Genomic DNA, 11,299 nt, shown 5'->3' with positions numbered 1-11,299 from the left:
TCGCGGGTTCCTGGAAGCCGTGGGGGCGGGGCCGAACCGGCGGTGCTGAAGCGGGGGAAGAGGGGGAGCGCGTGTCCGCGCGGGGCGGGGCAAGGTGGGGGGCGCGCGCGAGCGGCCCCGCCCCGCCAGGTGAGGCCGGAGGGTGGGGGGGTGAGTCGGGAGCGAGGGGGTGTTGAAGGGGCTTCGTGCGGGACCCCGGGGGGAGCCCGGCCTTGGGCGGCGGGGATGAGTGAGGGGGACCGTGCTGCCGCAGCCTCCTGGGACCCGGTGCGCCGGGGTGCGCCTGGCCGCGGTGTCCATGCACCGGGCTCTGCTGTCTCGGAGTCCCGCTCGCCTCGCGCGGCCGCCGCCCCGCCGCTTGCGGCTGCAGCCTGAAGCAGCGACGTGGCAGGAGGCGGTCGGCAAAGCCCGGCGGCTGTTCCTCCTCCGCTGCGGAGGAGGTGGCGAGGTGGGTGTCCCCCGAGTCCCGTTAGCCGCGCTCCGGCCGCCCTGCCGGCATGGGACGGACCCAGCTCGCAGCTGGTCCAGAGAGGCTCTCCCTCCCCGCACCTCCCTCGGCCGGCTGTTGGGGCCCCGGGGCCCGTTAACGGGTCGGGCGAGTAACGGCGGTGTTGGAGGCGGAGGACGCGGCTCCGGTGCTCGGCTCCAGTTGCCCTGCAGTTGCCCTGTGCCTCCCCCGCCCCTGGGAACGAGCCGGCGCCAGGTCAGCCCTGAGGGGTTGGTCTCGCTCCGCTGCTGTAGCGCTTCTTCTTGCTGGGATTAGGAGCAAGAGCACTTAAAAAATATCAAAGAAAAATAAGCACATGAAATATTTAATCCTTTTAGCTAGCCCGTATGCCGTAGTTGCGGACTTCTCAGGAACCAGACTCCTTGTGCCACCTTCAGCGTCGCAGTGTATCGTTTATCCCCCTTCGATGGTCCTTGTAACGCATCCTTCTCTCAGGGGTGACCTTATCGCTGTCTGCCTGAAAGGAGGGTGTAGCCAGCTGGGGTCAGCCTCTTCTCCCAGGCAACCAGCGACAGGACAAGAGGACACAGCCTTAACTTGTGCCATGGGAGGTTTAGGTTGGACATCAGGAATAAGTTATTCACAGAAAGGATGATTATATATTAGAATTGTAGGTGATGGAGTCACCATCCTGTTTTAAGGAAAGACTGGACGTGGAACTTGGTGCCATGGTCTAATTGACATAGCAGTGTTCAGTCCTAGGTTGGATTCAATTTTTTTTTTTAAACTAAGAAAACTACAGTTGTAGAACAAGATCATGGCTTGTTCTATTATGTAAGCATCTTTGAATAACACATAGCAGTAAAATGCACTTATTTTGTCTCGTGTAACCAGTTTCTGGAAGTACTGTTTACAGTGGTTTTTTATCCTGCCATCCAAAGGGCACTGACAGTGAGGCAGCAGGATGAAGGTGGAGTGGTGTAGTCGACTTGCCCTTTGCTCCAAGACAACCAGCCAGACCTTTCTGCTTGGAGGAGTGTTCATTGCATTGGGTTCAAGTCGAATCCTCCTGATGAAGTATTCTGCCAATGAAGGTACAGTTGGGCAATACCCATAATGTACCTTGAATAAGAAAGCGTTGATATTTGGGCTAAAACATACCCCAAAAACCTACTTCTCCACCTGCAGAGTTCTTTGCGTAAACATCCTCTTATATTTATAGGGATGTGTTTCTGCACTGGAAAATTTCTGTCCAGCCAGTAGACTACCATAGAGGTGTAACTTGGGTTGCAAGGTGTATGATCTACCTTTAAAAGATGAGGCAGGTGTTTTATTTTATAGGGAACTCTTCAAAGATGACATTGTTGTGTAAGCACTCTTGATGGTAGATGATTTGATTGAAATGTTTTCCTTGCAACAGGCTTAGAAGAGAAGTGGTATTCTACTGGATAAAGTGCTAAAACTGGCTGGTATTGCCAGTTCTAAAAGAAGATTATGTCATCCTGAAGCTGTTTTTTGTGGGGGTTAAAAAACACCGTATTGGTCTTTGGGGAAAGCCTTCCCATTTTAATTTGTTTTTAAAACAGCCATATTCTTAAGTTCTTCCAAAAAAATTCTGCTGTAAACTGGGACCAAATGAGGAAAGATTTCAACTCAGAAAAGAGGCTCTTCAGGAAGTTGTATGCCATAAACTTTGAAACATTTATAACTGAAGTTCTGACAAAGCCTTTTATGACTAAAATTGTGATTGTAATGGTTATAATAGATTGTTGTTCAAATTATGAATGCAGGAGACAGAAACTGATTGTTTACTTCTGATTTGCTGGATCCCACAGATAACAAGTATGATTACCTTCCTACAACAGTGAACATGTGTTCTGAAGTAGTAAAACTGGTCCTATGTGTAGTGTTGGCAGTCTGGAATAGGAAAAAAGGTAAGTACCGATGTTTTAAATAACTAAAATGTGTTGACTTTCTAAGATTTGCTGTCCTACAAACACTTTTTTTTTAACAATAAATGGCACTCTCCACTTGCTCCAGGTTTTGCATTGCAGGTGATTTTTGCTTTTTCTTTCTTTTCTGTCCTGATGTAAAAACTATGAGAGATTAACTTAATAGCATTTCAAAATGGTACAGATCAAATATTTACATTGACTGAGGACGTTCATGTTAAGTTGAACTGTTGATTTTGTCTACTTCTCCAGGAAGCGGTCATGGCTCTGGCAAGCTGATAAAATTTTCACCTTCCCCAGTTAGTACAGACTTACCTGAGACAGTAAATATATTCAATCAGTGTTTGCCATCATTGCCTACTCTTGACTGCATGTTTTCTGGTTTTCTTTATTTTTCTTTTTTTTTTTTTTTAAATCCAGATGTCTGAGTTTTGCTGAACTCAATGTGTTGGTGCTTCAGGAGAGGATTAGATATCATTCAGTAGTTTTAAATCTATGCTAACAAAGTACTTTTGGGAGCAGCTCTGGAGTAGTCTAAAGTTTATCACAGTCTTCCTCCTAAAGTTTGTGTCCTGAATACCTAAGTAAATGTCATTCTTTGTGCTTTGTCCTTTCTTTTTTCTTTTCTTTTCTTCCTATCATGTGCTGTGGTCTGCAAATACTGAATCCTGGTTTATTTTGTACTTCTGACTTTACTGGCTGACCTTTGGGTGCTCTATGAAGGAATCTACTGTCTATGTTGTTGTTCCTGTTGTAGATTTGATCAGTAATCAACAGTAAGTCACACCCAGTAAGGATGTCACTGTTGTGTAGGGACTCTGGGGTGCTTTTTGGCCCTAAAAGAATAGTTGACAATGGAATTTTTGCTCAGAGTGGACAAACACTGTGATGGATGTAACAGATGCTGTGACATTTTCTTTGCTGAAGCAAGGAAGTGAGCACCACACAGGGTTGCTGCTCCAGCTGTGTTCTGCCCTGGAACATAGGTTCCTGTGTTGCCAGAGAACTGAGGAACCCGAGGGTTTTCAGTTTAATGGTGTTCCTCAAAAGAGGACAGTGGTACCTGTTCTGTTACAAGGGAACAGGCTTTCAATAATAGCAAAGAATATCTTTCTTACTGATTTCTTTTCCTTTCAGAAAAGGGTTGTATGGATCATCTCTCTGAATGTTTTTCCTGGAAGAATGTATGCAATTCCATTAAATGGTCAATTCCTGCCTTTCTTTACTTTTTGGATAACTTGATTGTCTTCTATGTACTGTCCTACCTCCAGCCAGTAAGTATACTTGCCCTGAATAACATGACTTCTCATGTCTTAGTGGGTAATACTGGTCTTAGGCTATCTACTGTGGTAACACTGGCAAGGCAAGATTGTAACTGAGCTCTCTGCTGTTTTAACACAGAAAGAATAATCTGTTACCTTCCCATTCTCTTTCTCACTGGTCAGGGTTGTACAGCTTTCAGCACGGACAACTCTTTATATTTTCTCCATCCAATGTGATTCAGAAATAGGGTGAAGTGCTTAAGAAGTGGGAGGGGTTTTGGTACTTTTCTTCCTTTGCCTTCTTCAACTCTGTATTTCTCTTTCAATCAATTTGTTTCTCTTGCTATTGTTTGAGCTGCACATTTCTGTGGGGCTTTTGCCGCTCTGTGTATGTGACATAAAGTGAATAAATATAATCTCACGAAGGGAATAGGTGTAACAGAAACAGAGGAGGGGATGAAGAAAATGGACTCAATCTTTGCACTTGTTTGTTAGCTATGTTTAGGTATAAAATTTAGTTGGTACTTTCTTCTAGCTACCCTCCTCCTTTTGGATGAACCTGCATATGCTCAGGAAATTGTACAGGTTTTGTGCTTGCTCTTATTTTTGTATCATGATACTTTTTGGTTCAGAATCTATGTTTGCAGTAAGATGGAAACAGATGGTTTGTGCTTGCTATAAAGTACTGTGGCTGCCCCTATTGAACATTAAAATAAATGGTTTTCTACCTTCTCTATCAGAATTTCTCTTTAAAATAGTGTTCTCTTAGGTGTATATTTCTGCTCGGGACAGACCAGACCAGAGTCTAGACCTGGACTCAGCTGTAAAAACCTAGCAAAATCAAGAGTCAGATATCTTAAAATAACACGCACAGCTGCTTGGTTCTGTGGTTTTTTGTATGTTTTTTTTATTGATGGGATTTTTTTGTTGGTAGTGGTTGGGGTGATTTTTGATTGGTAGGGGTTGAGTTTGGTTTTTTTTGGGGGGGTTTTTTTTGGGTGTTTTTGTTTTGTTTTTTTGGGGTTTTGTTTAATTGTGGGTCATTTTGGTTTGTTTTGGTTTTTAGTTTTAGGAAGGAAATTCAGCGATAATATTTGTAGAAGAAAAGCCTGATGCATAGGAGGTTACATAAATGCTATTTTTCTCTTAAGCAATTTAATTTGGTTCAGTTTAGGTAATCCTTGGGAAATGGACAGCTTTTGTTTTACATACATGCACACCCAGGCATACCTTGTCTTTGTCCCCTCAGAACATGTGCTCTAAGATTCCTCTTTTTAGAACTTTTAGCGTCTTTTAATTAGAGAAATTCTATGATGGTTAGCTGAAACTGTAACATTATTATGATAAAGAAGTATTAAAAGAGATAACTAAATATCTCTAAGATAGAATATCTTGATAATGTACAAGACCATGAATGTGAAATGCGAAGATGCTTAAAAGGAAGATGGCCATACCCGACTGAACTTGGTCATGTGACTTTAATTACAATGTAGTTTTGGGACTAAGTAGTACCTGGGTGAGCAGCTGCTGGAATTAGGGTTGCTTTGGTGAGATTTTTTTGCTTGAAACTTCAGCTATAACTGTGGATACTTTTTAGTGGCTAAATTTCCTAGAGACTTACCTTTTGAGCTTTACTCGTGACGTGCAGATTAGTGATGTGGGGAACTTGGTATTCATATTCCTTTTTGTCTAGAACAGAGATCTCTTGAGGTTTCAGAGAAGAAAGTGAGTCAAAATTAATTTTTTAAACTATCCTTTGAAATATTTTGCTCATAATGTTACCAGAGATGTTGGATGGGGAGCATTGACTGTAAAGCAAAACCAGAGCGTGCATGAACTACGTCTACATTTTGCATAAAGGCTCTTTTTTTCCAGAGTGATTTCTGCCAAATTTCCTTGTTTATTCAATATTTTTCTCCTTCCACAGTGTTCACCTAACATGAATATTTACTGAGTTTTAATTTTGCAAAGAGGAAAATTAAGATGTGTTTTCTTAGGGAGGTGTCTGATTGTTAGTAAGTGTTCAGCTTACTTGTGAGCCTGTGTTGTGCTGTTTCATCAGAATTATTGTTCAACAGATGGTATGTTGGGATAAAGTGGAGTGAAGATAATGAGAAAAGAGTCTGTGCTTTTGCTCTGGTGAAGGAAAAAGACACTCTATAGCAGAATTGGGAATGTGGAAATGATGAGAAAATTCAAGAAAAAGTCTGTGTTTTGTACTCCTGAATCTAAATATGCTCATGTGTAAAATTGTCTAAAAAGCTGAGGCTCAATGGGACCAAAAACTTCAGCTGCCTGGATCTGTTGTACATTTACTGACTATGCAGGGCAGTCTGGAATAACAGACACTAAAACAAGAGACATGGAATATGCCACTCTGCAGGAAAGGGGAAAACTCATCAAAGGAGATGCATGGGAAAGATCAAGTTTGCAAAACACCCCCCACCCTCATAAAGAGGATTTTTTATTCCTACTGGTGCTGGTGGATTCTGGTCTTTATTGATAACTGGAGTGCTTAAAAGAGCCTTCTCTTGGTCTGGTCTCCCAGTATAGAGTGTCTAATACAGAGACAAAACAGACAATCCTTGCCACAAGAAGTTTGCAGTTTGGGATCATGGCCATGGATTAGAGCACTGATGGTATTATACAGTTATTCCGAAATTAAACAGAAGCTTTACAGTTGTCTTCAGTTGTACTTCAAAATAGATTATTTTCTTAAAATTACAGTTGCAGTCTTAAAAATTCAAGCCAAGCACCTCTTTATCTTTGATTAAACTCTACAGCAAAAGCAGTTGACATAGAAGAAGTTTGTTTTCTGCAAGTGGCTTGTCCAAGTCTGGAATTTCATGAACACTGCAAATGGCACTGCAGCCAGGAGCAACCTCCTCTTGCTTTATTCTTTACTTATTTTCATTTTGGAGCAACTTCCTCCTTTGTGCCAACACAGCTGTTTTTGCAGCTCACTGGTCAGCCCAGCTGGGGAACTGATCTGACCGAAAACTAAACTGTTCTCTGCTAAGTAAGTTTTCTGTTGCACTGGTTTCCTCACATCTTCATTTCAGTATAGCTTTCCCCACTGCAGTGGAGCTTGGGCTCTATGGTTTCCCTGGGAATTTGAAATGGGACTTGACTATCATTTTACAGGTGTGTTATTGTACCACTTGGGTGAGGAAGAAAATTCAGTACCAGTGCTTTTCACTCTGGCACGTTGCAGGAAGGTGAACACTTGAAGTCTGTAGGTTTTTGTGTCCGCAGTGTGTCTGAAGTATAACTTTATTCCTCTCCTTCTCTTTCAAGGCAATGGCTGTACTCTTCTCAAATTTTGTCATTATAACAACAGCTCTTCTCTTCAGGATAGTGCTAAAGTAAGTAGTATTTGCTACAGTAAATGGAATTTAAATCTTCCCAGCTTGGATGAAGTTAAGCTACATTTTTTCTCTTTGTCTGACGGGAACAATAATTCTCTTTTTTTGCGGCTGTACCAACTTGGAGAGGTGGTTTTTTTTTTCTACATCTGAAGGTGTAGGAAATAATATGTTATTAGGAGTCCCTTCATATATCTACACATTTGGTCAACTCTAGTAGGAAACAGTTGAAATCATGATTGTATAGTCATTGAATGGTAAGAAGAAAGCTTTCATTTATACATTAAATATCTTATTTCATGATTGCCAGTACTTACCAGTCTGTTGCAGTTCTTAATTGAGTGTAAATGTGGTCTAGTAAGAGGAAATGAGATGCATAAGAGTGAAAGATAGAGATGTGTTTGGTTCATTACTCATGTGACAAAAGCCAGACTAAGTGTTCCGCTTTGCAGAATTTGTGCTCTTTATAGTATTATTTAGATTAAAAAAGACTATCAGGGAAATGGGTATTAACTTTTCACCGTAAAAGTTGCTTGTGTTGAATATGGCACAAATAAGCTTTTTCCATATGTGTTAATATGCCAAAACAGTGCCTGATAGTCTGACTCTAAATGCTTTTTCTCATTTTAGTTTTGTCTCTTGTGATGTCACAGTTCACTTAATCTTCCAAATTTTTGATTTTCACCAAGATAAACAGGCTTTGTTTGAGTGGAAAAACAGCATAAATACTTCTAATAGTCTTAGGAATTACATTTGTAGATTTATAAGAGTTACCATCATATAATAGTAGAAAAGGACTCCAAGTCACAGGGGAAAAGAGCAGTATAATAATGACGTTTTCCAAAGAAAGTTGGTAATTATTTGGATGTCTGTGATGTTTTTTACTTTATTCATCCAACCTTTGTTGCCATGGAGACAAGAGTTGCTTTTAAGTTTTTAGGTAGTCAGTATCTAGAAATAATGTGATCTTGAAAGTCCTTCCTTATTTCTTCAGAATACTTTATTTTATACTTCTTTGTTTCCCAGACTTGGCCCCCTTTGCCTTAGTAAATCATGTTGTATTTTTGCATTTTATTGTATTCTGAAGAGACTTTTCTTTACACCTGTATGTCTCCTTATCTGTGGCATTATGTCTTTTGTATGTTTTATAGATCTGGGTGTTCTGTCATTTAATTTATGCCACTGTGTTTCTAAATTTAGTGGCTTTTTTGTGTACCAGGCGAAGACTCTCTTGGGTACAGTGGGCGTCTCTGGTGATTTTATTCCTGTCCATCGTTGCCCTGACTCGAGGAACTGGAGGCCATCAGCACAGCTTGGCTGCACATGGATTTCATCACAGTATGTTTTTTAGGCCATCTAACCACTGCCTTCTTGCTACTGGACCTGAGGAAGCATGTGCGGAAAGGGGCAACTGTGCAGCACCAAGTTTCCTTCACAGCTTCCAGTGGAATGTGACCAGTACCATGGCGGGAGCACTGAAGCCTCTCCGCCTCAGCCTGGGCCATCTGCTTATTCTAGTTCAGTGTTTTGTGTCTGCCCTGGCTAACATCTACAATGAAAAGATGCTGAAAGATGTGGATCAGCTTGGGGAAAGCATCTTCACACAGAACAGCAAACTCTATGCCTTTGGAGTGCTGTTCAATGGGCTCATGCTGGCACTGCAGGCTAAGGACCGGAGGCAGATAGGGAACTGTGGCTTCTTTTATGGGCACAACATCTTCTCCGTGGCTCTTATATTTGTCACAGCTTTCCTGGGGCTGTCTGTAGCCTTCATCTTGAAGTTCCGAGACAACATGTTCCATGTTATGACTGCTCAGATCAACACTGTCATCATCACCACTGTGTCTTTTGTCATCTTTGACTTCAGGCCTTCTCTAGAGTTCTTTTTGGAAGCTCCTGTAGTCCTTCTCTCCATATTCATTTATAATGCCAGTAAAGCAAGAGGCTTGGAATACGCCAGTCTGAGGGAAAGGGGAAAACTCATCAAAGGAGATGCATGGGAAAGATCAAGTGGGGTAAGGCTATTCAGTACTTGTCTCCTTTGGTTTCTCTTTTGTTTCACCTCCCTTTACGCTATATGTTTGGAAGAATCAACTTGTGTGTGATGGGACTCATCCCTCAACACCAAAGTTCTGCAGTATTTCTTAAAGTCTTGGGTATTGCTTTCCATTTGCCACTTTTTGAAATCATGAAGCCTAGGTAAGCATTGTTTTCCTGCTGCGACTGTAGACAGTCCTGTGAGCAACTTCAGCTTTGTACAAATCTTTTCTTGAAAGCTTTATAACCAAGAGAGTTTACTTACCCAATTGAGAAACTGGAATTGATGCCTGGGAATTAATTGTACCTAAGTAGAACTGGTAAGTCTGTCTAGCTTAGGCCACATGATGAGGAAGCTAACATTTTTGATGTTAGAGTTCTTTCTGCCATAGCAGTAAAAGATAGCTGAAGACAAAAAGGCAATGTTTAAACACAGAGTTTTAACATGGTTTGGGGTTTTTTTCTTGCTATATATTTCCTCTAGGCCTGCTAGTGTTTTTGTTCTGATTTGAACAGTGATCTAGTCAGCTAGATGGTGTCAGGGACAGCTTGCTCCTAGAGCTGTCGTTCAGCTGAGCTGAGCAGTCGCCTGATGGGAAGGGTTCACGTTTGTGCCCGTCGGCCTGAGGATGCACGTTGTAACCAGCAGAGAGCGCTGTCCCCACTGCGTTCCAGCAAACATTAACCTTCGAGAGCAAGCATTAAACTTTCCAGAAATTCCACATTGGTGCCTTTTTAGGTTGTTGTTTAATGAACAATAAATAACACAAATTCATATATTTTTGGTGTGCCAGGTGTCATCTATTTTAGCACTTACACCTAAGCAGCTGTTGTAGAAACGAATAGCATTATGTGAGCATGCAAAGCCAGCTATATCTTGGGCTGCATCAAAAGCAGTGTGACCAACAGGTCAAGGTAGGTGATTCTGCCCCTCTGCTCTTGTGAGACCCCACCTGTAGTACTGTGTCCAGCTCTGGGGGATTTAGATCTGCTGGAGTGAGTCCAGAGAAAGGTGATCAGAGGGCTGGAGCACCTCTCCTATTAAGACAGGCTGAGAGAGTTGGGAATGTTCATCCTGGAGAAGAGAAGGCTCCAGGGACACCTTCTAGCATCCTTCCAGTACCTTCCAACCCAAACCATTTTATGATTGTATGGAGGAAGGGGCTACAAGCTGTTTTAGGCAGTGAGTCACTAAAAAGTGTTAAAGATTCAGGGAATGTTTTTTACGAGTATGTATTTCCTAAACCTTATAACACACTTGTAAGAGATTTAAATTACAGGGATTACAGGATTTTGCTTTAAGTGATACTTTTAAATAAACCTTAGTCTTTTTTTTTCAGCTATTAATAACAAGATGACTTTTGGTCACATTGTTCTCTTTTGCTTCTGGTTCCTGTAGGATGGAGAGGAATTTGAGAGGTTGAACAAACCAAGCAGTGACATCGATACAGATGAAGATTCCCTCTAGCATGAAGCTGTCTTGGAGGAGTGCTATTGCTCACAGTGAGAGAGAGCTAATCTTTTATTAATATAGGGAAGAGTTGTTTTTCCCCACAGACAGACTATTTGGAACTGTTTTGGGGCTGGATGTCAAATGTGGATAAGGACAATATTCAAGCTGTATATATGGAAAGTTGTATTCATTTGTGCCTGTCTCCCAGTGTCTGGGGAAATCAAAGTCTGGAATGCAGCTGGTGAATTTTATATGCAGCTTACGTGGCCTAACTTTGAAAGAGCTTGAATAAAACAAAAGTTTATTAAACAGTATGAATGCATCATCTTTTTTTTTGTGTGTGTTGAGAAAGGCTTTGTGTAGAGGCTTAGTTTGCACTGAGCCCACTACTGAAAACAAATATTATCCAGCTACAGTAATGCCCTTCAACATCTGGAGCACTGAGCAAGAGAGTGCAGGTGGGAATATCATCTGGTGTTGTTCTACCCTGGCAGACTGATAAGGTCTTGCATTCATTTTGTAGAGAGAGAAGTCATTCTGCAGAGTGCCAGGCATAGTGATCTCAGAATTTCTGTTGAGGCATCTGCTGGATTGTATTTTGACTGAGATGGAAAATAGGTTCCAAATTATTCAGAGAATTTTGAAATAGGCAAGGGAACAGGGATGCCGATAAGGGATTCCTGGTGTGTTCCAAAGCCTCTTCTCTCAGAGCAGTGGAAAAGATGTTGGTTTATAATTTCCTCCCTTCAAAAATGTGTCTTTCATAGTTGGAAGATACTGTC

At 41.7% G+C, this 11,299-nt stretch overlaps 1 protein-coding gene across 5 annotated transcripts; it reads left to right on the top strand.

The window, feature by feature from the left end:
* Positions 1 to 25: 25 nt before the first annotated feature.
* SLC35A5 (solute carrier family 35 member A5) lies at positions 26 to 10,831 on the top strand. Of its 5 annotated transcripts, none has more exons than XM_071433362.1 (7): positions 26 to 129; positions 1,390 to 1,542; positions 2,284 to 2,382; positions 3,538 to 3,674; positions 6,960 to 7,027; positions 8,247 to 9,042; positions 10,464 to 10,831. In XM_071433362.1, exons 2-7 carry the CDS (start codon positions 1,413 to 1,415, stop codon positions 10,530 to 10,532), a joined length of 1,299 nt encoding a protein of 432 aa, XP_071289463.1. In that variant the 5' UTR covers positions 26 to 129; positions 1,390 to 1,412; the 3' UTR covers positions 10,533 to 10,831. The 5 variants fall into 5 exon arrangements, 4 of the variants coding, with proteins under 4 accessions (XP_071289463.1, XP_071289464.1, XP_071289465.1 ...); XM_071433363.1 differs by having other exon boundaries at positions 82 to 129; positions 1,343 to 1,542; XM_071433364.1 differs by lacking the exon at positions 26 to 129 and adding an exon at positions 209 to 448.
* The last annotated feature ends 468 nt before the right edge of the window (positions 10,832 to 11,299 follow it).

This window comes from Agelaius tricolor, unplaced genomic scaffold (genome assembly GCF_023055355.1).
Source record: "Agelaius tricolor isolate 1412-34295 unplaced genomic scaffold, bAgeTri1.0.p SCAF_9, whole genome shotgun sequence".
NCBI classification, from domain to species: Eukaryota; Metazoa; Chordata; class Aves; order Passeriformes; family Icteridae; genus Agelaius; species Agelaius tricolor.
Note: the sequence above shows the minus strand (reverse complement) of the source record. Positions and strands in the feature narration are given on the sequence as shown.